Below are 23,015 nucleotides of genomic sequence, written 5' to 3'. Positions count from 1 at the left end.
CTTTGTCATGTTCCGCCTAAGGCTAAACCAGTATGGAGTGGCATGTGGGACAGAGCATGCATGGTAGTATCGCATTAATTCTTTTTTCAACAGCTAAGGCTAGTTAAATCGTTGCCGTTTATTAAACCTCTGGCTCTAGATATGGAATAGGTGCGTAATATGTAGCCAGAGGAAATAGTCGGCTAAATCCGGTTTGTTGTGTCCACTTTGGTGTAATGATTCTCGCCTCCAAAAACTTGGAAAGTACACATCTATATATATCTCTTTCGAAATCTTCAAGTCAATATTGATGATTTGGACATATGCACTAAGCACTAAAAAAGCAGCGACAAAATCAGGTATATTGTTATTATTATTATTATTTTGCATTTTCTCTTTCACGTACGTACAGTCATTCACAAAAAAAACCTTCTCATCAAATTCAAATTAATCCAAATTTATGTTTCTGCTAATAATCTACACCAATTAGAATTGGATAGAGTTGCTGAAGAATTTTGTTGGGTGTATATATACTAAGTTTTATTATCTAATGGGTATCATAACTTATTAGTAAGTGTTGTTCAAAAAAAAGAAAAAAATACTTATTACCAATCAAATAATCGGAAACTTTCTAGTATTTTCTCTATCCTTTCCTTCTCCTTTCAAAAATTACTATTTGAATAAGTTGGCCAGACCATTTGTGATGAAAGCTTTTAACGATGCTAAGTTTCATGAAGTTTACAAAATTACAGTGTCCACACTCCCGTGTGCCTCTGCACAGCACATACACGTGCATATGGATTATGGGTAGCACAAGCACGTTAACATACAAAAGTGTGATATTTTCTAACTAGAATAGAACCGTTAATATGGGGAAATCCCATCAAAATGATTACTGATTAGGATAGAGTCGAGAGACTTAGTGGAGCGATCTCACTTTAAGGATATTTTGATTTTGTCTTTCTAATTGAGTACTGAGAGAGGGTTCAGGAAGAATCACGTGTCATTTTACTAGTAGGTATGATCCTATTCAATTTCAACTAGACTTCTCAATCAATATTTTTTCCTGTTATAGATTGAGCATTCAATAGTGGATAACTATAGATGGTGGGGGAGGCAAAGCATTCATAAACACCAAAACTGTATTTCCAAAGCTGGCAATAGAAGAAAATGTACATTTTCGTTGCCTTTGAACAGATAAATCAATAGTGTTGTTTATTTTACACCGCATGCATCAATGATGAGTCACTGACACTCATAAAAAGTCGAAATAATTGCAATTAAGAGAACAAAAGGGCTATAAGATTTGGAACATTCCTGACTGTCGGGAATACGTACGTTATCTAGCGTATGTTTATTTATTTGCAATTTTGTATCTTCATATATCTGATACCAACCAAAATGGTTGAAACAATCGTTGAAATGTACGAGTTTATGAGTTTTACGTATTGAGTTTTATAATCATCCCAAACTTCATGCCATTTAATTTATGAGACTTAGGCTTCGATTGTAACAGATATTACTTATGTCTGTAAACACTTTAACTTTAAAATTTTAGCTGTAGAGAATTTGACTATAGATGCTTTGACTGTACAAACTTTAACTGTTAAAATTTGATTGGTAACAAACACTTTTAAAGCTGTAACTGTTATTTTTATTATTTAAAATATTAAAATGATGATATTAATGATGATAATAAAAAGAAAAATAATTATCATTGAAATGTATATTAAAATAAAGATAAAAAAAGAAGAATAATTATTTTATAAAAATAAAATATGTAAAAAATATATATAAACTTGTGGTGAGCTTTATTATTATTTCAATTATCATGGAAAATAAGAAAGAGAAAAAATAATTACAACTTTTTTATTTTATTTTTAACAGCCAAAAAGTCTCACATTTGTGGCTTTTAAAATTTTTACGTAAAAACTAAAATTTTACCAATCATGCTTTTATTGCTTTATTATCTTTAAAAATCTTAAAAGTCTAACTGCTTTAAGCACGCACCTCAAGCGTATCTTTAAATTAATCTTAAAGTCTTTAAAGTCTCACACAATCAGAACCTTATTTCATACATTAACAAAATTGATGTATTTCTATAATTAAAAAAACAATATCTGATCTCAACTAACATAAAAAGGCATTTAGATCGACATCATAGAATCTAATTATTACAATGTAATGGACCACCACCTCAAGCACGCACCAAAGACCCCTCAAGACTACATATAAATTTGGCATTTTCTCATACGTAAAACTTAAACATTAAAAACTTCACAATATTAAATAAACCGTTTACAATGAATAATATGGTTTGGTGTAACAGAGCCATTTTCTTGTTAATCTCGTTGTTTCTTGCTAACAATGCTCTTGTTGTTCTTGATGCCTTGCACAACGTCCCCAATCATATCAAGAACCAACCTTACCGAACCGGTTATCACTTCCAGGCCCCAAAAAATTGGATGAACGGTATTATTAAGCATCGGACACATTAGATTCAGTTTCACTTAGTTATCTTTATTTTCAATTCTCTAAGTATAATCTTGTCACTAATCTTTCTTTTTTTTTGGTATATGTCGGGGCCTTGTTTCAATGCTACAAGATCCTAACGGTTAGTCATTGTTCTCTACCTCAATACTATTTTAAACATTCAGTATGTACAAGCATAGTTATGTATGTTTTTTATTGGACAGGGCCTATGGTATACAAAGGAATCTACCATCTATTTTACCAATGGAACCCAAACGGCGCCCTCATGGAAGTTAACGACACTGTATGGGGTCACGCAACATCAACGGACCTTATCAACTGGATCACACATTCTCCAGCCATCAAACCATCTCGACCGTCCGATATCAACGGATGCTGGTCCGGCTCCGTCACGATTCTCCCCAATGGCAAACCCGTACTTCTCTACACAGGCAACGACCGTTACAACCGTCAGGTCCAAAACCTAGCCATACCCAAAAACCTAACCGATCCATATCTCCGGCACTGGACAAAATCTCCGGAAAATCCCCTCGTGACACCTGGCGACGCCAACCACATCAACTCCACCGCGTTTCGTGACCCAACCACCGCGTGGCTAGGCCGTGATGGAAGATGGCGTATTACCACGGGAAGCCAAGACGGTCGCCGAGGGTTAGCGATTCTACACACGAGCCGCGATTTCGTAAGGTGGAAGCAATCTATGAAGCCTCTACATTACCACGACGGCACTGGGATGTGGGAGTGCCCTGATTTTTTCCCGGTGGCGAGAACTGATTCACGCGGCGTAGATACGACGGCGTTTAATGGGAAGATGGTAAAACACGTGCTTAAAGTGAGCTTAACAGATACGTTTCATGATTACTACACGATTGGAACGTACGACCAAGTGAGAGATGTCTACGTACCGGACAATGGTTTTGTTCAGGACGAAACGGCTCCGAGATACGACTACGGCAAGTTTTACGCGTCGAAGACGTTTTACGACTCGGTTTATCAACGGAGGATTTTGTGGGGTTGGGTTAACGAGTCGTCGACGGATAAGGACATTGTCAATATGGGTTGGGCCCGTTTACAGGTAATCAAACCGGTTATGATTTTAACATTTTTGACTAATTATGCAAATTAATACGTGATTAATTGATTTTGGTGGCGAATTAGGCTATTCCTAGGAAAGTATGGCTTGATGAATCAGGAAAGAGTTTGGTGCAATGGCCAGTTAAGGAAATAGAGAGTTTACGTACAACGCAAGTCAAGTGGGGCAACAAAGTTTTGAAAGGCGGAGGATCGGTCATGGAGGTTCATGGGGTCACAGCTTCACAAGCAGATGTGGAGGTTTTCTTTAAAGTGAGTGGTTTAGACTTAGAGAAAGCAGATGTGATTGAACCAGGTTGGACCGACCCGCAATTGATTTGCAGCCAGAAGAATGCATCGTTGGTTAAGTCCGGTTTAGGTCCATTTGGTTTGATGGTACTAGTTTCCAAGAACTTGGAAGAGTACACATCAGTGTATCTCAGAATCTTCAAAGCTCGTGAGAATAGTAAGGAGCATGTGGTGGTCATGTGCAGTGACCAAAGCAGATCAAGTTTAGAGAAAGGAAATGATAAAACACCGTATGGTGCTTTTGTGGATGTCTCTCCTTATCAAACAATCTCTCTCAGGACTTTGGTAAGTCCACTTATCATAATCCCAAGAACTTGATCAAAAAGTGAAGACTAATTTAGTTATTTGAGATTCTTTTGTCAATAATGACGAGAGTTTTTTTATTGGTTTTTGTGTTGTAGATTGATAATTCAATAGTGGAGAGCTTTGGTGGGAAAGGGAAAGCATGTATTACCTCAAGAGTTTATCCAAAATTGGCAACAGGAAAAAGAACACATCTCTTTGCTTTTAACAAGGGATCTCAGAGTGTTGATGTTTTAAGCCTAAGTGCTTGGAGCATGAAGTCTACTCGCTAAATTCAGTTGTTGAGATATATGTATTCAGAGAGATTCTTGAAACTCTTGGTGTATCTGTAATAAATAAATTAGAGAATATGAAGCTCCTCTTTCAATTTGCAAACTTTGTTGAAACAAATCTTCTCTCGCTAGTCACTCTTCTCATCATCATCATCATGATCATCATTATCATCATCAGAATCATCTTCATCAACAAGAGCCTCTCCAGTAAACCATGAAACTGCATGAGGGATCAGTTTATCTCGGATTGTCACACTGCAAGACCAAAAAAACCAGTAGTTAAGATTAAGAATTAAGTTCTTGAATATATATCTCAATGTCAGAGAGATTGTGAACTGTAAGCTTACGCAATGTCATAGTCTTGGTCCATCAGGTTTTGGAGTTCTTCTGTCTGCAATATTTTCGATAATTTGAAAATTGATATTAGCTGAAGAAAAAAGAAACCATTGGTTCAGTATCAAAATCAAAAGAGATAATGTAGTCTAACCATAATAGTATCAACATCATCGTAATCGTCAACTTCATCAATCTCAGGAATCTCAGGTGGCTTGAAGAAATTAAAGAAACTCTCACAGGTTTCAGTTTTGGTCATGGGGATGTTGTTGATCTTCTTTGACCCTTTCTTTGTTTTCTTCTTCACAACAACCTTATGAGTCAAACATTTACCTGGATACCATTCTATGTCCGTTCTACACATCACAAAATAAGAGACTGAGTTATAGCTGATCAGGTAAAACTAAAACCACGTAAAATGAGGATGATTAGTGTTACCCAATCACTTTCTCAAGAACAGGACCATCTTCATCGGTCACATGGTAAGTTTTAGAGAGAACCGAGTTCTTGAAGTAAGGATTAGGGTCAAAGTGAAACTCAAGCTTGAAATTTCTTGACTTGTCTTCAACTCTGCAAGATCTGATGTCTTTAAGATACTTCAATGCTGCCTCATCTCTTTCAGTTATCTACATAAACCAAAACAAGACAGTTGTTTACAATCTATTTATTGACAATGAACACAAAGCTTCCGAAACAACGTAAATGAAACATGGACCTCATTTGCAAGCATTTCGTTGGTTTTCATTGCAATCAACCAGAAATTAGGCACTCCTTCTTTATCTGCTTCAGCTTCAACCATACCATTCACAATTTCATACCTCTGCAAATTCTCAGTAGATCTCAGGAAAATAAACCAAGTGTATAATCCTAAACCCATATAAACATTAAGCCAATTTTAACAGGAAAGATGAAAACTTTAAACTTGTCACCTTAGCAAAAAGCGGTTTGTAAAGATTATCGTATGTTGCCTCCAATGTAGCTTTCTCCGCAAGAAACTTCTCTTCGAGTTCATCGTGTTCAACCTGAAAATTTACACATAACATTTACATAACCAAACAATTCTACATGATAATAGTTTTTGTTGAGATCGTCGATTTGACATTACCTGAATGTCCTTGAGGAACAGAACACGTTTGGTAACTTTCGGAGAGAGTGTTTTCAGATCAAAGGTTCGCTTTAGGTTCTGTAAGTTGATTAACACCCAAGAAAAGATCATAAAACAGAGGAAACACAAAGAAACTACTGTAAGAGATTGATCTATTAACCGATTTGAAGTTACTTGCCTTAAGATCATCAAGAAAAGCAAAACCCTCTGGAGAAAGATCTGAAAAGCATATAATGGTTAGCTAGCTTCAAATGAACCTTATTCCTTGTTGATAATTACCAAAGCGAGAAAGTAAAACAGGGGATTTACTTGAAGCAGAAGTTAAATCAGAGAAGGTTGAGTTTTTGGTAGAGGATTATCCAAAGATTCAATGTTTTCCAGAGAATGAGAGGTATATTTCCAGGAAAGAAAACAACAACAAGAGTTAGTTTCTGAAATTACCTAAGGCGGGAACGGTAGAGAGATCATCAGAGGAATCGCCACCTTTTTTATTGGTCTTGATGGATGTGATGTTTTCCTTGCTGCTCATGTTTTTAATTCTGTATATGGAAAAAAGGCTTCGTTGTATTGTGAGAAAATGGGAAGAAGAAAGCCAGAGAATGAGGAGGACGATGGAGAAAGGAAGGAGGAGAAGACTTCGCGGCTTTTTTTCTTTCTTTTTAATTTGTAAAACTCATTCACACGTACGATGAGAAGAAATCACACGTACAAGATGAAGAACGTGGATCCTGATACCTTAGTGGGGTACCATGAACTGCCAAATAACAGAAAGGCAAACGGCATCGTTTAAAGCAATCAAAATTGGGGTTGCAGAGGCTGCAATGTTATAGAGAATTTCAAAAGTAAGCATACAACTGAACAATATATATCATAAGATCAAAAATTTCAGCTCTTCTAATCATACACACAAACACAAATCATACGACTGAACAAACGATTGTGTAGTTCTAGAAAACAAGAAGATTAGCTTTGCTTACATTTCAGGTTTAGTAAGTCTTTAGGAGATTTCAAAAACCTCAGTTCTCACATACACACACACACATCATGAGATTGAACAAAATATTGTGCAGTTCTAGAAAACAAGAAGATTAGCTTTGCTTACATATTAGGTTTAGTCAAGTTCTTCGTCTTCATCTTCATCAAGATCTTCTTCTACATTTGATTCGTCTTCTTCTTCTAACTTATCTTCTTCATCACTAACAATGAAGCCTCCCAATGTTTCATCATCATCGAAATCTACTCTTCCAAGCTGTTTGGTTTGAGTACTACTACTACTACTTGCGTTTGTATCTTTCTTCGTCTTCTTCTTGGATCTAGTAGAATAAGTAGGAGTCATAACACTTTTCGATTTCACAATCAATTCTTTATCTTCATCACTATCAACACTCCAATCATCATCATCATCCTCATTCCCTTTCTTTCTACTTCTCTTTTTGCATAACCCTTGCCTCCCCTTCTTATCTCCATCATCATCATCACTATTTCCATTCGTGGAATCTTCTAAAAACCATTCCCATTGCTTTACATCACGAATCCTACTCTTTGTGTACTGATTAAACTCTTTCCCAATCACAAGAAATCCAAACTCTGCAACACCACATACACATTGAGACTCATTCACTAAGCGCCAATGTTCCCCCAAACTTTGTATTACTTTAGAGATAAAGACATGAAAGTGCAAAATTGATTACCTTCAACAGGGTCAGTATCCGAGATATCTATAACACCCAATTCACTTTCACTATCCAATGCTCTCTCTTCCATAACTTCATCGCGTCTCTTCTTCAAAGTGAACCAAATTGGGTTATGACCCGATACACAAAACCGATCGCCGGCGGCGATCTTTGCCGTCTCTGATTTCCGTAAAGTTCGGATCTTTCCACCCGGTTCACCCGTATTTACCCAGACTGGATTCCTCCCGAGAACCTCGAAGTAAACCCTACCGTATTCAGACCGTTCGGTTCCGGCGGCCGCGGATTTTAACTTGAACGAAACGTGGCGGCGGGACACTGATAGGTCGTCGGTTTTGAATCCCGATCCTCTTCCGAACACAGACTTTACTCCGGCCTTCAGTAAGAGCTTCGTGCCGTCTTCACCTTCGATTTCCATGGTGGTTTGGTTTCTTTGACTTTCTCAGACACTTTTTTTTTTCTTCTTCTCCGTTCATTTGCCGGCGGCATCAAAACGCATCGTTTTATTATTATTTTAAAAAATATATATCATAAAACGCACCGTTTTGTTTTAATTCAAACATAAATTTCTCTTTACAAATGCATTTTTTAAATGATGTCAAAAAAAAAAAAAATCAACTAACTTTTTTAAAAAAAATCCTGTTTATTAATGTCATTATCATAATCAATCAACTAACTTTACTTAATGAATGATTTATATATTATAGAGAAATTAAAGCTTAAGTTATTTCTTGAGAGTAAAGCCAATATTGTACTTCCCCAAACTTAAGCATCCCACAACCAATATATCTCTCTTTGCTTAGACATGAAGCTTCTATTAATTCTAGTTCTTTAAAGCAATTAAAAAACACTTCTGTATTTCACATTTAATTTTGGAGTTTAAATGTAGTACAAAATCTAAATTCTTTTCTAGAAATGTGCAATCTTAAATTCCCAATAATATTTTTCTCTATGATCCCAACATAACAAATGTTCAAGAAAAGATTAACAAATGTCATACAAGTAAAGGAAATTATTTCAAATCTTTTGCTCTTAAAGTTGACAAAAGATTAAAAAAAAAACATTTACTTTTTTAAAAATCTTATTTTTACACTTTCTTATTTGTAAGCTATCACAAACATTGAAACGACGTCGTATATGGTGAACACCTTTCGTCATCTTTTGTAAAATAAAAACGCTTTCTTTCTCTAATTTGCTCCGGCTACTTTCATCTCAAGAAGAGAGAACCTCTGGCTCTGAGGTGAGATTAAACAGAAGAAAACAAAGATGAAGAAGACGAAAGGAAGTAGCTTTCGATTCTACGCCACTCTCTTCCTCTCTTTCCTCTCTTTTTCTTTATCTCGCGCCTTCTATCTCCCCGGAGTCGCTCCTCGCGATTTCCAGAAGGTAAGCTCCTTTTTGTTTTTTTGTTTTTTTTTTCTTTCCTTTCCCCGATCTCGTGTTTTCGATGAGAAGCTCGATCTAGGGTTTATGGGTCTGAGGTATTTTCTCTTTTTGCGTGTGTTTTCATTTACATCTCGTTGAAATTTTGGTCACCGTTTGTGTTGGTAGCTAGCTACTATTTGAGTGGGTTGATGAAATTTCTTGAGAATACTGAAACTTTTAAGTTTGAAGTTTTGTATATTTGTTCTATATCTTGGCTCTGTGATATTCAGAAACGAAAGTGGCACCGTCATGTGTGTAGAGAGAGGGTCGTTTGAGTATTTTGAAGTGTCTTTATGGGATGTAGAGATCTGTGTGTTTCTAATTGAAGATCCTTCCTCTGTGATTCTGATGGTTTGAATCTCCTTTTCTTTCGCCTAGTGAACCTATCTATGAGATTTACAGATTCTTGAACCAAAGTCATGATGAAAGTTTAAGATAATGCATAAAAATTACAGTCAGCAAATCCATAGATCTGCACTTGAAACTTGTGTTTTCACATCTTCCTTTTTTGCTTTATTAGTAACTTGGCTATTCAGCTCTTGATTTGTTGTTTTTGTCTGGCCTTGGAACAGGGTGATCCTCTTTATGTTAAAGTGAACAAATTGTCGTCCACCAAGACTCAACTTCCTTATGACTACTACTATCTGAATTACTGTAAGCCTCCTAAGATCTTGAACAATGCTGAGAATTTGGGGGAGGTTCTCAGAGGAGACCGCATTGAGAATTCGGTTTATACTGTAAGCAAATACCCAATTCTTTTGCCTATATATGTTCTTAGACTGCTTTCCTTGCATGCCTCAACCTCTTCACTATAACTCTATAAGTTTTGAACTTATTGAAACAAATTTTTCAGTTTCAAATGCTGGAAGATCAGCCCTGCAAAGTAGGTTGCCGTGTTAAACTTGACGCTGAGTCCACAAAAAATTTCAAGGAAAAGATTGATGATGAATACCGGGCCAATATGTAAGTAGTAGATATAACTTTCTTGTTCTTTGCATTGCTGTCTCCTAGACTTTTTTTATTACTCCGCAAACCTTAACCCGAATTGTTGTACAGGATTCTTGATAATCTTCCAGTCGCTGTACTTAGACAAAGGAGAGATGGAAGTCAGTCAACGACTTATGAACACGGTTTTCGTGTTGGCTTCAAAGGGAGTTATGAAGGGGTATGTCTCTGAAATCTTGTGCTTCACTCTTGCATTCTTTTTACCTTTTTCTCATACCGACCAATATTTGCTTGGCTTTTGCAGAGCAAAGAGGAGAAATACTTTATACATAATCACTTGAGCTTCCGGGTTATGTACCACAGAGATCAAGAGTCTGATTCTGCTCGAATTGTTGGGTTTGAGGTTACTCCGAACAGGTAGTTGCCTACTAGTTATTTTTACTACTTGGGTACGCTTCCCTATCCTGATTTCTATTAGCTAACGGCTTCTCTTTTGATAGTATCTTGCATGAATACAAGGAGTGGGATGAAAAAAATCCTCAGTTAACAACATGCAATAAGGACACAAAGAATCTAATCCAAAGTAACACTGTCCCTCAAGAAGTTGAGCTAGGAAAAGAAATAGTGTTTACATATGATGTCTCATTTAAGGTAAAGGTTTAGGCTTTTTGCCTTAGACTTCTGTTGTTTTACATTTTGACCTTGCTAAACATTTTCCGGACTTTTAATATACAGGAGAGTGAAATCAAATGGGCTTCTCGATGGGACACGTATCTTCTTATGAACGATGATCAAATCCACTGGTTTTCCATCATAAATTCACTTATGATCGTCCTTTTCCTCTCTGGAATGGTAGCCATGATCATGATGAGAACTCTGTACAAGGATATCTCAAACTATAATCAGCTCGAGACCCAAGATGAGGCTCAGGAAGAGACTGGATGGAAGCTTGTACACGGAGATGTCTTCAGGCCACCAGTGAACTCTGGATTATTGTGTGTTTATGTTGGAACCGGTGTTCAGATCTTCGGAATGTCTCTTGTTACAATGATGTTTGCGTTACTTGGTTTCCTATCTCCATCTAACAGAGGAGGGCTTATGACTGCCATGGTTCTCTTGTGGGTTTTCATGGGCATATTCGCTGGTTACTCCTCGTCTCGCCTGCACAAAATGTTCAAAGGAAACAAGTGGAAGAGAATGACCTTGAAGACTGCATTCATGTTTCCCGGTATCCTTTCTGCTATCTTCTTCGTTCTGAATGCCCTCATCTGGGGAGAGCAGTCATCTGGAGCCATACCATTTGGTACAATGTTTGCTCTCTTTTGCCTCTGGTTTGGCATCTCAGTCCCACTAGTCTTCGTCGGTAGCTATCTGGGTTACAAAAAGCCAGCAATTGAATACCCAGTCAAAACAAACAAGATCCCGAGGCAAGTACCAGAGCAGCCATGGTACATGAAACCAGTGTTCTCCATACTAATTGGAGGCATCCTCCCGTTTGGAGCAGTCTTCATCGAGCTTTTCTTTATCCTGACATCAATATGGCTGAACCAGTTCTACTACATCTTCGGGTTCCTCTTCATAGTGTTCTTGATCTTGATCGTCACTTGTGCAGAGATCACAGTGGTGCTCTGCTACTTCCAGCTTTGTAGCGAGGATTACAACTGGTGGTGGAGAGCTTACTTAACTGCAGGCTCATCCGCTTTCTACCTCTTCCTCTACTCAATCTTCTACTTCTTCACGAAGCTGGAGATCACCAAGTTAGTCTCGGGAATGCTCTACTTCGGGTACATGATCATCATCTCTTATGCATTCTTCGTCCTAACTGGCACAATCGGTTTCTATGCTTGCTTCTGGTTCGTGAGAAAGATCTACTCTTCAGTGAAGATTGACTAGAACCCAACTGTTAAAAGATGCCAACTTTTGAGTCTTTCAGGTTTTGTATGTTTGGGTTTTGTAAGGTTCCTATCCTAGCTGTAACAAAGTAAAAGAATATCAAATCAACTTTAATTTGTACCGTTAATCTTCAAAACCTGCATTTCCACAGATGTTGGCTTAGTCAATATTACATGCCTTTATGCGATGTTCACCAGTAATCTCCACATGAACATATTCCTCGGACAATTTGATGGAACCGGTTTTTATCCCTCAAGGACACTTCTCGTTCGAAAACCTTTGAGAAGATCTTGGCAAAGTTGTGACAATCAACGCATATACGAAGATTCTTGAAAACTCGAATCGGAATCCCTTCACCAGTAGCAATCAACCCAAAAGTCAAGGCTAGTTTCTCACTGTGACCAAGTAACATCTTCTCCTTCTGCTCTTCATCCACATCATATAGCACACAACTAAGATCAGGAACATAACCAGCTTGCTTCATTTTTATCGATATTTCTTTCATTTTAGCTAATACTTCTTCTCTTCTTGGATGAGTACGATCATTTGCGTGGAAGTAATGCAAGGTTTGCTCTAGTTGAATCCAGCTTCTTCCTGGTTCTTTCGTAACAGCTTTCTGCATCATCAAAGCTCTTAAATTGTTTACATCTTCCCATCTACCTGCAGAAGCATACAAGTTCGAGAGAATAACATAATTACCCGCATTCTCTGGTTCAATCTCAATGAGCTTACGACCTACAGATTCGCCAATATCTACAGATAAGTGAACCCTACAAGCTCCTAAAAGAGAACCCAAGACACCAGCAGTTGGTTCAGATGGCATTCTTTTGATGAACTCAAATGCCTCATCAATCCTCCCAGAGCGGCCAAGCATATCAACAATGCAACCATAATGCTCAGTGTCAGGCTTAATCCCATAATCTCCTGCTATCATGCTTTCAAATATGCTAAGCCCTGTCTCTTCCATTTTCCCATGGCTGCAACCAGACAAAACAGCCAAAAGGGTAACTGCATCAGGCTTTACTCTCTTTTCATCTCTCATCAGTCTGAAAAGCTCAAGAACTTCTCTTCCTAAACCATGTTTACTATATCCCACAAGCATCGCGTTCCATGAAATCGCTGTCCTCTCAGGCATGTTATCAAAAAGCCTTCGAGCATAAGAGAGATTCCCACATTTTGAGTACATGTCAATAAGAGAATTCTCAAGGACCGCGTAGAACGGGAGTTCACGTCTCAGAACATGGCAATGAGCTTGCTTGCCATGATCTATCAAAGCAAGTCCAGATAATGCAGTTAAAAGACTCGCGTAGGTAACATAATTCGGACTCATCCCTTCACTCAGCAGTCTCTGGAACGTCTCTAACGCCTCTTCATCAAGACCTAATTGTGCATATCCAGCAATAATAGCAGTGCATGACAACATCTCTCTCAGGCAAGCACTCGAAAATCTCACGAGCTTCTACGATTTGACCAGCTTTGGCATACATGTCAAGGAGAGAGCTCCCAACAAAAATGTGAGAATCGTAACTCCACTTAACTATGAGTCCATGGATTTGCTTACCAAGAGCTAACCCAGAAGCACGTATACAAGAGGTGAGCACAGTAGCGAAAGTGAACTCATTTGGTTTCCCATCTGATCTCATCATCTCAGCAAAAACAGAGAGAGCCTCAGAAGAATGCCCAGTTTGAGAATAACGCGAGATCATAGCAGTCCAGGAAACAACGTTCGTCTCAGGCATTTCGTCGAGCACTTTCCGTGCATCCTCCAAACAATCACATTTACCGTAGAAGATGAGAAGACGAGTTCGGAGGTACGTAGCGGGGAAATAACGGGTTTTGATCATGTGGGCATGGACTCTCTGGCCTTCTCTAAGAGCCTTTTTGTCCAAACACGCATTCAACAATGCATCGTAATCATGGAACCCCATATCGGGGCCTAACATCACCATCTCCAGTAAAGCTTCTTGAAGAGGACCGTTAGTGCATAGTTGAGAGATTGGAAGGACGGTCTGGAGAGCAGAGTTCGGAGACGACGAAAAGGGCCGATGAAATATTTTCATAACGTTAAGCATTTGACGAACTGAGTATTGCATTGTAATGCCAAAGGAGGAATCTCTATCAATAAGCAGAGTATTAACTACTGTATATCCATGTTTGTCCCAAGCCAGTGAGATGTATAGTTTTAAGCAGATCAATAAATTTCTCAGGACATCGTTGTCCAGGCCTTAATAAAGGCTGATATATGCAGCAACTGAAGTTTTCCCCGCTCCAGCAAAATATCTTACTATGAGATTCCAATCTCTCGTATATATTGTGTTTTCAATCTCTAGAAGAGACAGACATAATTTTTCTCCATATAAGTAGAACATTGAATTATCTCCCAAGCCAACAAGTTGCAGGCAATTGTTTTCCCAATCGTAACAGCTTTAGAAAAGCTTTATTAGTGACAGTTATGCATATTAGGATAGAGTTCAAGCAGACAACTGATTTTTTTATCTTTAGATTTAAAGGGACAATATTTTCTGCATATAAGTAGAACATAGAATGTTAACATGCTGTCCCAACCCCCATCAAACCATCACTACACACCATTAAACACAAGTAGAGCTGTCAAATGGTCCGTCAATGGACCATTGGGCGAGTCCACTTGGACATTTTTTTAAATAGGCGGAAATTGGACAGTTCCAAATGGATAATGGTCCAAAAGGTGTTCATGCCCAATAAGACCATGTTCAAATGGTCTTGCCCATGGACAACCCATTTTTATTTTTGTTGTTATTCACTTATAATGTATTAGTTTTAATTTTGTTATTTTTTTTATAAAATCTGAATCTTATTTTTGTTACTTTTCACTTATAAAAACTGAGTTTTATTTTTGTTATTTTGATTAATAAAATCCAAATTTTATTTTTGTTATTTTTCACTTATAAAATCTACTAAATTTGGTTATGTATTGTTCTTTGATTCTTCCATTGTTCTTAGATTATGGAAAAATTCTAGTCTTTAAGAAACAAGAAACAAATGGAAACTATATATGATTGGGGATTTTGCATAAAATAAAATCAACAACACATAACTATTAAAATCAAGTAGTCAACAACACAAAACTATTTAGTAGCAAAGTCAACAATACATAACCAAATTTAGTAGCAAAGTCAACAATACAAAATCAAACTTAAGTAGCAACAATAGTTCCTTCCTCCTCCACAAACTTGAACTCATCACCTACAATATTCAAAACAAACTCAGAACTCATCATCTATAAATTCATAAACTACAAATACAATATGCAAAAAAAAGTAGAATTCTTACCAATTTCTTGAAATCCCCTAAACCAATTTCTTGCACATATCAAAGCTTGGACATTTGTTGATAAGAGACAACTCCTATACTTGTTGAGAACACGGTTACCAATGCTAAAGGATCAATCTGAAATGCAAGGAATATCATATCAGTGTTGCAACACCATAACACATCAAGTAAGTAAAGAGGGAAGTAAATCCCAAATTTAACAACTCATTCCATTAAAATCATGAATGTTCACGCATCACACAGATGAGGACATTATTGTGTCTGGATTTCAAAAAAGTCTTGTAATTGACAAAAAGAAAATTCACATAAATCGAACCTGAAGCAAAAAATGCAGATCTTCTTTCTCCAAGTTTTCAGGACAATGAAAATTAGAATTGTAAAAGAAATTAACACAAAGTCAACGGCATTGAATCGACGAATGGAATAATAAACCGTAAATGAAGGTCACTGGCCTGTTAAGGCCAAAGAAAACATGTGAAATGTTCTCAATCTCTCTGTGGTCTTTGTACGTACACCGAGGCTGACCGGACTTAAACGTGTGTGAGACAATAACCGAACTTCAAGTCTCCATTGAATCGTTGTATCTGTCTCTTGACCGAACCTTTGTTTTGTTTTGCTTTTTCTCAACAATAACCGAACTTTTTTTTTTAATTTGGGCGTTTTTATAAAAACCAAATATATATAAGGACTCTTTTACATAGCCCAATTGTTTTTTTCTAGTTAAGATGTGTTAAGTAACTGTACTTGTGCTAAGCTGCTAAATAATTGACTAATGTGATATAGTACATGCGATCCTACATTTTCCTACCTATAAAAAAAATGTTAAGTCCTATATGTCCCCTATTATATATTTTATATTGTATTAATTTTTTTTGTATCTAAGTTACTTGTGATTCAGCAAATAGATAAGCGATGATTTGCAAAAGAAAATGAAGAGCACTGTTATTGGAAGAAGGGTTATAAACTCTCTTTTCACCCGAATTGCTGATTGTTAAAGCCAAGCCATCCGCAGGAAAACTAAAAGGATATAGAAACAGTAAATATAAATGAAACAATACAGTATGAATTGATTTAAGAATTTAAAATAGATACATGTTCTAAAAAGTCTCCATTTCTGGTAGCTGAGGATTGATCATCAAGACAGAAGAATTGAAAGCATTTTCAATGTATCGTTTATCTGAAATTATATATAAATAACAATATTAGTTATAGATGTCTGGAAGATATTAACATGATGGTAATAGTGTTGTTACCTTTGAAGACGTTTTGTTAAACAAAACGTAAAATACATGTGACCATACCATCACTTGACTCATTGATAGCAAGGTTTAAAGCTTCAGCGTAGGTTTACCATAGAGTACATGATAACTGTTTATCCCTATAATACGAAAGTTTAATAATATAGATGATATAGACTATTGTTCCACTAATAAGTGGTGAAATATAACTATATATCAAAACATTGTTGATATTACTCGGTGTCTCTTATCTCAAACTCGATTTTCTTCCTCGTTACATTATTGCGGCTAGTAATTTCTTCAATCCCACCAGAACTCACTACTTGACCAATAACGTCTGAAAATTCAATAATATCGACATGTAGATCAGGGCAATATATTATATTGCAAAATACAAAATAATGAGTTTTAGTTTATGAATTACCTAGCAGCAGATTCTTGTCAAGATTTCCACCAAGAATATTATCAAACGATGTGAATGACAGGTATTGATCATAAGATACATTCTCAGAAGGAACAATAGTAGTACCATATCTGGTGTTGATCTTATACTTGATAAGAGAAGCACGGAAGTAGCCTGTACACAGATTCAAACCAAATGTTGATATAATTTTCCAACTTCCAGGCTCCAAATCAGCTTCAAATATCTTGATATGATCTTTTCTCACAGAAGCTCCAATTTTGTCACAAATAACAATAAGCATTTAGAATCAATCTAACTTCATTTAATAGTATAGGAAAAAAATATTACATTAAATAAACATACATCTTGGTTAGCCAGAATCCATTCGATTGATTCACCAACTTTAGCAGAATTCATTTTCCAACTATGGAGAATTTTAACTTGAATAAGCCAGGAGTTTTTGTATGGCTTGAGATCTTTCAAGGGACTGAACGAAAGGGCTTGAGCCATCGTTTTGTTTTACTGATATAGAAATGAAATCGTAATTTGAGATAATTCAATGGTTAAGACTTAAGAAGCATCTATACTATTAATTGGGAAGCACACTTAGGCATAAAAATAAACAATTAACCATGTATGACATGAAATACCCCTACAAAATAAAAAGGAAAGAACAAAGAAAAAAACAATTGAGGACAAAGAGGTAATCTTATATATACAAAACACGCGGATCCTTAATCGTTCCATATAACCTTATTCGGATTGTGTTTATAATACAAGCATAGCCAAACAGATTGTTCCACATATACCTGTGAGCAAATTCAGTAAATAATTATGGAGATCAAATAAGCAAATTTGTCATAATAAATATTGTATCACGAAGAATTAGGAACCAACCATATCAGCACTCTTTGACATAAATCCCAAATAAATTGAATATTCGAAAAATACAGATTATAGCAAGTTAGCAACTAACCAGTCTTGATATACGATATCAATCTATATCAGTCATTAAATTTAAATCCCAAATCAAGAATATCAAGAACCGGAAACTTACTCATTTCCAAAACTAACCAAATTGTAGTATATCACCTCCATAATCTCCGATTCACCATTCAAAAATCAAAACTATTTATAAATAGATCAATCAAATTCCTAAACATCCTCAGTATATTAACTTATCAAACCGAAATTATTTTCATAGCAAACAAAATATTAGGAAAATAGTAATTGAAAATATTTAATTGATTACATAGAATAATCGACTAATTTATCTTAACACATAAGAGGATTATGTATGATTTTTCTACCATCGCAACAAACCACCTCCATTACTACTATAAAAACCAAACAAGACGTCATAACAAACAAATACATCAAACCTAATATAACAACTCAGAAAGTCACCTTGATAGTATGAATGGCCGCCAATGATGGTATCACTCATGTGTCTGATATTAAGCCCTTCAAAACAGCATCGAAGATCAGAGTCAATGGTAGATGCTATCATGATCATAGTTAGAAGGATTTTTCAATCAATTCTCTACGTTGAAAAAGGATACCATCTACAATGGACATGATAATTGTAAGGTTGACAAGATTTGGTTAAGCATTTCTTACTGGCCATTGTATATCATTTGCTTTATAATATATTAAGTCTAACTGAAGGTGCACTAATCATGTTTGTTTTCTAATTTTTTTTCTAAAACAGGTTGATGGTGCTCTTCACAGATTTAATAGCATTCCAAAACAATGAATGCTGAAAGTGTCCCAAAACATGTAGGAATTATCATTTTCAAAAATTACTCAAGTGTCTAAGCGTTTTTGATTAAATAGTTTTTGTCACGGATTATTAGTATTAAGTCAAATATGTTAGCTTAAGCTTGAAGGACAAGCAAAGTTAAGAAGCTTCTAGACAAGTCCTACCGAGACATGGATTAGGATAAGTCTAAAGATACTTAGGAGTTATCTAAGTTGAACCTATTTGTATTAGGATTTGGTTTAAAGGTCTCTTAATCTATATATAAGGATGTGATGGGTTGTGGTATAACTTGTGAGAAAGATTAGAGAGAGTTTGTGAAGCTTTAGTTTTTGAGTCAGTTTTCTAAAGCAGTAAAAGTTTTTCTTAAGAGAGTTCAATCAATGTTTCTAGTGTTTGATTCAATATTTGGTATTAGAGCCAGGTTTCGATCCTGGGAATTGTGCCCAAGTGTACAAGTGCCTTTGATCGATCATCTAATTTTCTTAGGTGTTGCTTCTCTGTTTTGGCATAGCAGATACAGCCAAAGACTCGCAGGTGTTCCAGACTTGGCTTCTTCTTCTTAAACACTTCATAAGGTGTTTGTGCATTCAAAGCTCTCGTCATTACTCTGTTTATGAGATATGTCAAGTGCCTAACAGCTTCTCCCCATAAATAATTTGGCAAACTCATGTGTTTAAGAATGCTTCTATTCATCCCAAGTAGCGTCTTGTTTCTCCTCTCGACGACTCCATTTTGTTGTGGAGAGTAGGGTGCTGTTAAGTGCCTCAATATTCCAGATTCTTCACAGAATCTGTTGAACTCATGTGACACAAACTCACCGCCTCGATCTTTTCTAAAACATCTTATCACAGCCCCTGATTCTTGCTCCACAAGTGATTTGAACACCTTAAATCGGTCAAGTGCTTCATTCTTTTCTTTTAAAAGTAGAGTCCACATATAGCGAGAGTGATCATCTATTAGCACAAAGATATATCTCTTACCTGCAGGTGTTGCAGGAGTAATTGGTCCACACAAATCTCCATGTACTAGCTCAAGAACTTGTGATGCTCGATATAAAGTGGCTTTAGGAAAACTTTGTATTGTTTGATTTCCCAGTAAGCATGAGAAACATGTCTCCTTTTCAACAACAAAGTTAGGAATTCCTGTGACCATGTTCCTCCGTATCATAGTCTTCATACTTTCAACTCCAATATGGCCAAGTCTCGCGTGCCAATTTGATGAATCATTAGCAGTTACAACTTGTAGACACCGAGTGTTGTCTACTTCCATCACCACCTTGTACAACCGGTTCTTTGATCTATTAGCTTTCACTAATAACTTCCCATCCTTATCACATAATGTCAAAAACTCCTTCTTCATTCTAATGTCACAACCAGCTTCTGTAGTTTGACCGAGACTGATGATGTTACTCCTTAGTTGTGGTATGAAGTAGACATCACTTAGGATTTTTCTTTCGCCATTCTCGCAAATAAACATAATAGAACCTTTTTCTTTTATGTCAATTCGAGAATCATCGCCAAATTTAACCTTACCCGTCACTGTTTAATCAATCTTGAAGAAGTAGCTAAGGTTCCCTGTCATGTGATTGCTGGCTCCATTATCCTAGTACCAGACATTGTCACTCGCAGGATGATTCTCAAATTTATCAGGCTTTACTTTCTTCTCGTTCAGGTAAACAACCTCATGCATCATTAACTCATCAGCTACAAGAGTGTCTTCATCCTCGTTTTCTTGTGTTTCCTGCAGCTTAAGCAACCTATCCAGGCAATTGGAGGCATAGTGACCAGTTTTGTCACATCGATAACAAACAATCTTTGACTTGTCTCGCCTGTATCCTCCGTTTTGTTGATTCCCAAAGCGTCCTCGTCCTCTTCCTTGTCCAAAGAACCTACCACCACTTTGTCCTCTTCCTCTGTTTGCACCAAAATTTTTGTGATATGCTTGAGACTCTGTGCCAGCATACATGAGTTTTCCTTGTTCTTCTTCTTGATGCTCTTCTTCGTCACATATTCTTTCTTCATAGGCTTTGAGTCTACCAACGATATCCTCGAAACTTTTTGTGTTAAGATCAAGAACTTGTTCGAGGTTAGCAACGATATGAATGTATCGCTTTCGGGGAAGGCTCTTGAGGAACTTTTTAACAAGCTTTGATTCTTCAATGTTTTCTCCTAATGCTGCAGATTTTGTGGTTATCTCTGAAAGTTTGCCAACAAAGTCATCGATCGTGTCACTTTCTTTCATCTTCAACCGATCAAAGTTTGCCATCAAAGTCTGCAGCAGTGCTTCACATACCCTATCAGCTCCTACATGTCTTGATTTTATTGCTTCCCATACCGCTTTTGCAGTATCAAGCTTTCCTACTTGTAGAATCAATGTTTTAGGGATAGATTGAAATAAAAGACCTCTCGCCATGTCATTCTTGTCTTCATTATCGGATCATGGTTCAATCGCCTCCCATACCTTGTGAATTCGCAGAGTGACTTCCATTCGCATGGACCAAACCGTATGATTTGTAGTATTAAGCATCAGACATTGAATTGAAGAGGAGCCACTTTCTCGTGTTGGATTTGGAACTGCAACGATCACTCTTTTAGTTCCCTCTGTATCTCCCATGGTTTTGGATTGCAGAACAAGAACTCTGTTTCTTGTTTTTGTTTAGACGTATACTTTGTGGGGAAAGAAAAAACACGTGGTTTGATGAATAGGGTTCTTCTTTTCTTAGTTCGAGGTTTGGTATGTTGATTAGTTTGTAAATGAGAAGTTAAGAGGCTTAATAATACTAACCTCTTATTTGTATATAATGACATGTGCTTGCATATGCATTTCTTGCCTTGCTTCATATTGCTTATCTTTTGGTCTTACATATAAAGAAACTGATTTTGTTATCATTGTCCAATGAAAGAGTAAACAGGAGAAAAAAAAAAGAGATTATATTAGAAAGGTCATGTAAAACGTCTATTATTAGAATCATATTAAGTAAATCGTAGCATCACATTTATATTATGTGGACCCATTATCAGGTATGCAAGAACCATTATCTAGATAAGCTAATACAAACTTTTCAGACTTTATAACTAAAAAGGTTGAATTCTAAAACACTTACTTTGGACCCTGGAATCTGAGAATCTAATGTATATTAGATTAACTATAGCTTAAGTACGAAGTAAATCTTGGATTCAATAATCCCAGGAAAGAATAGATGATGGTGATCATGATACTATGCGAAAGCAATAAAATCAAGATTTCAAAGTCATGAATTAGTTGATTCAGTTTTTCATAGTTATTTGAGAACAATTTAAAGAAAACTGAACAATCAAAAACTCACTTGGATCCAAAATTTTAATAATTTATTCCCTTAATCGATTTACATTTTATACAACAACGAGAGAATATCAAAATTTTAAGAACCTGTTCAACGATGGTGAGCCTTGCTATGGGCGTGGTTCGTGATTAGTGAGCTATATCGATCTGACTTTCAATCTATTGATTCCATGCAAGAACCTGGAAATCTATCTGTCAAACAAGAATGAATATAGATCTCAAAAAAATCCCAAAACCCAATCAAATAAAAGTAAAAATACAAATAGAATCTAAAATCAATTGTTACAACTAATTCTCATCTTTTTTTCAGGTGGTGTTTTCTCTGGAGATTGATTGACAGTGATAGAGTAAGGTTGAAGAATCGCATCTTCACCAATTCCTTTCTGAAAGTTACCCGTTTCTAAGTTTTGGTAACGACGACGAAAATAATAATAAAAAGTTCTCGACACATTTTTTTCTCAAGAGCAATTACTAATTACTACTACTTTATTTAACATATATCCAACCAAACGGGCCACTTAAAGCCCGATAGAAATACAAATTAGTGAATTTTGTTTAAGTTTTTAATAAAACAAAACTTTAAACTACGCACAAAAATAATTGATAACATGAACATCCCTAATTAAGGTTGGACAACAAAATTTGGAAAAGAATTAGTTGTACATTTTAATTGTGGAACAAAAAAACGGGTTCTAATTGTTTGTAATGGTTTTATATCTGGTTTAATAGTTCACGAATTTAATAAAACTAACTAACTATTAATCAAATACATTTTGATTGCGTATGATTGTTGATTTGTTCTAAATTTTAGTATTGAAATATTAATAAACTAAACTGATACCAAACCGAAAATTAAACTAAATACCCAACTAATATATGTTTGGGTTATAAATGTTGTACCTAATCTCTTACCTTCTTTTTCCAATGTTTTAAAAATCAGGCCGGAAAGTAAACCGTCTTTCAGGTCATTGACTCAACGAGTCGGACCAGTTGAACAAAACATACATAATTATATAATAATAAATTTAAATTAAATTTTTAAGTAATTAGATAAAATAACTAAGTTATTCTTTTATAAATAACAACTTTTATTTTAAATCGGGTTTGAATTTGAAGTGTAATAAAATAAAATATTTTAATTTGAGTTCAACCTGTTAGTT

At 36.0% G+C, this 23,015-nt stretch overlaps 5 protein-coding genes and 1 long non-coding RNA gene across 8 annotated transcripts; 2 read left to right on the top strand and 4 right to left on the bottom strand.

Annotated features, from left to right (window-relative positions):
- On the top strand, positions 2,265–4,449 carry LOC104765172 (beta-fructofuranosidase, insoluble isoenzyme CWINV5-like). Its single transcript, XM_010488849.1, has 5 exons — positions 2,265–2,451; positions 2,585–2,593; positions 2,676–3,547; positions 3,631–4,137; positions 4,254–4,449. The coding sequence occupies exons 1-5, from the start codon at positions 2,283–2,285 to the stop codon at positions 4,425–4,427; spliced, it is 1,731 nt and encodes a 576-aa protein (XP_010487151.1). The 5' UTR covers positions 2,265–2,282; the 3' UTR covers positions 4,428–4,449.
- Positions 4,433–6,407, bottom strand: LOC104765173 (nucleosome assembly protein 1;4-like). The gene is made up of 9 exons (XM_010488850.2): positions 6,307–6,407; positions 6,044–6,084; positions 5,866–5,943; positions 5,690–5,782; positions 5,476–5,580; positions 5,199–5,386; positions 4,915–5,116; positions 4,775–4,818; positions 4,433–4,682 (listed from the first exon to the last, which is right to left on the bottom strand). Exons 1-9 carry the CDS (start codon positions 6,392–6,394, stop codon positions 4,556–4,558), a joined length of 966 nt encoding a protein of 321 aa, XP_010487152.1. The 5' UTR covers positions 6,395–6,407; the 3' UTR covers positions 4,433–4,555.
- Positions 6,537–8,030, bottom strand: LOC104765171. Of its 3 annotated transcripts, none has more exons than XM_010488847.2 (3): positions 7,557–8,030; positions 6,968–7,452; positions 6,537–6,619 (listed from the first exon to the last, which is right to left on the bottom strand). In XM_010488847.2, exons 1-2 carry the CDS (start codon positions 7,972–7,974, stop codon positions 6,977–6,979), a joined length of 894 nt encoding a protein of 297 aa, XP_010487149.1. In that variant the 5' UTR covers positions 7,975–8,030; the 3' UTR covers positions 6,537–6,619; positions 6,968–6,976. The 3 variants fall into 3 exon arrangements, with proteins under 3 accessions (XP_010487149.1, XP_010487150.1, XP_010487148.1); XM_010488848.1 differs by having other exon boundaries at positions 6,591–6,681; XM_010488846.1 differs by lacking the exon at positions 6,537–6,619 and having other exon boundaries at positions 6,739–7,452.
- On the top strand, positions 8,736–11,946 carry LOC104765170 (transmembrane 9 superfamily member 7). The gene is made up of 7 exons (XM_010488845.2): positions 8,736–8,942; positions 9,554–9,718; positions 9,835–9,944; positions 10,038–10,146; positions 10,231–10,343; positions 10,427–10,577; positions 10,662–11,946. Exons 1-7 carry the CDS (start codon positions 8,823–8,825, stop codon positions 11,817–11,819), a joined length of 1,926 nt encoding a protein of 641 aa, XP_010487147.1. The 5' UTR covers positions 8,736–8,822; the 3' UTR covers positions 11,820–11,946.
- LOC104765169 (putative pentatricopeptide repeat-containing protein At3g13770, mitochondrial) lies at positions 11,989–14,222 on the bottom strand. Its single transcript, XM_019241471.1, is given in 2 exon segments — positions 11,989–13,237; positions 13,239–14,222. Coding segments are annotated over 2 exon segments (1,902 nt in total). The 5' UTR covers positions 13,913–14,222; the 3' UTR covers positions 11,989–12,009.
- LOC104765168 lies at positions 14,920–15,670 on the bottom strand. Its single transcript, XR_763839.1, has 3 exons — positions 15,448–15,670; positions 15,132–15,248; positions 14,920–15,044 (listed from the first exon to the last, which is right to left on the bottom strand). It is a non-coding gene; the product is annotated as an uncharacterized LOC104765168 (long non-coding RNA).

The sequence above is a fragment of the Camelina sativa genome, chromosome 19, assembly GCF_000633955.1.
Source record: "Camelina sativa cultivar DH55 chromosome 19, Cs, whole genome shotgun sequence".
In the NCBI taxonomy this organism is placed as follows: Eukaryota; Viridiplantae; Streptophyta; class Magnoliopsida; order Brassicales; family Brassicaceae; genus Camelina; species Camelina sativa.
The sequence above is the reverse complement of the archived record's forward strand: the minus strand, read 5'-3'. Positions and strand labels throughout refer to the sequence as shown.

What these genes read in the sequence shown, in the direction of transcription:
- LOC104765170 (XM_010488845.2), top strand. Translation starts at nt 8,823, where the DNA reads ATGAAGAAGACGAAAGGAAGTAGCTTTCGATTCTACGCCACTCTCTTC. An exon ending in TTGAGAATTCGGTTTATACT is followed by an intron (nt 9,719 to 9,834) that starts GTAAGCAAATAC and finishes CAAATTTTTCAG; the next exon opens with TTTCAAATGCTGGAAGATCA. An exon ending in CATATGATGTCTCATTTAAG is followed by an intron (nt 10,578 to 10,661) that starts GTAAAGGTTTAG and finishes TTTAATATACAG; the next exon opens with GAGAGTGAAATCAAATGGGC.
- LOC104765171 (XM_010488847.2), bottom strand. Translation starts at nt 7,974, where the DNA reads ATGGAAATCGAAGGTGAAGACGGCACGAAGCTCTTACTGAAGGCCGGA. An exon ending in GGATACTGACCCTGTTGAAG is followed by an intron (nt 7,453 to 7,556) that starts GTAATCAATTTT and finishes GTGGTGTTGCAG; the next exon opens with AGTTTGGATTTCTTGTGATT.
- LOC104765173 (XM_010488850.2), bottom strand. Translation starts at nt 6,394, where the DNA reads ATGAGCAGCAAGGAAAACATCACATCCATCAAGACCAATAAAAAAGGT. An exon ending in ACGAAATGCTTGCAAATGAG is followed by an intron (nt 5,387 to 5,475) that starts GTCCATGTTTCA and finishes TGGTTTATGTAG; the next exon opens with ATAACTGAAAGAGATGAGGC. An exon ending in ATGATGTTGATACTATTATG is followed by an intron (nt 4,819 to 4,914) that starts GTTAGACTACAT and finishes AAAATATTGCAG; the next exon opens with ACAGAAGAACTCCAAAACCT.
- LOC104765172 (XM_010488849.1), top strand. Translation starts at nt 2,283, where the DNA reads ATGAATAATATGGTTTGGTGTAACAGAGCCATTTTCTTGTTAATCTCG. An exon ending in TGGGTTGGGCCCGTTTACAG is followed by an intron (nt 3,548 to 3,630) that starts GTAATCAAACCG and finishes GTGGCGAATTAG; the next exon opens with GCTATTCCTAGGAAAGTATG. An exon ending in CAATCTCTCTCAGGACTTTG is followed by an intron (nt 4,138 to 4,253) that starts GTAAGTCCACTT and finishes TTTGTGTTGTAG; the next exon opens with ATTGATAATTCAATAGTGGA.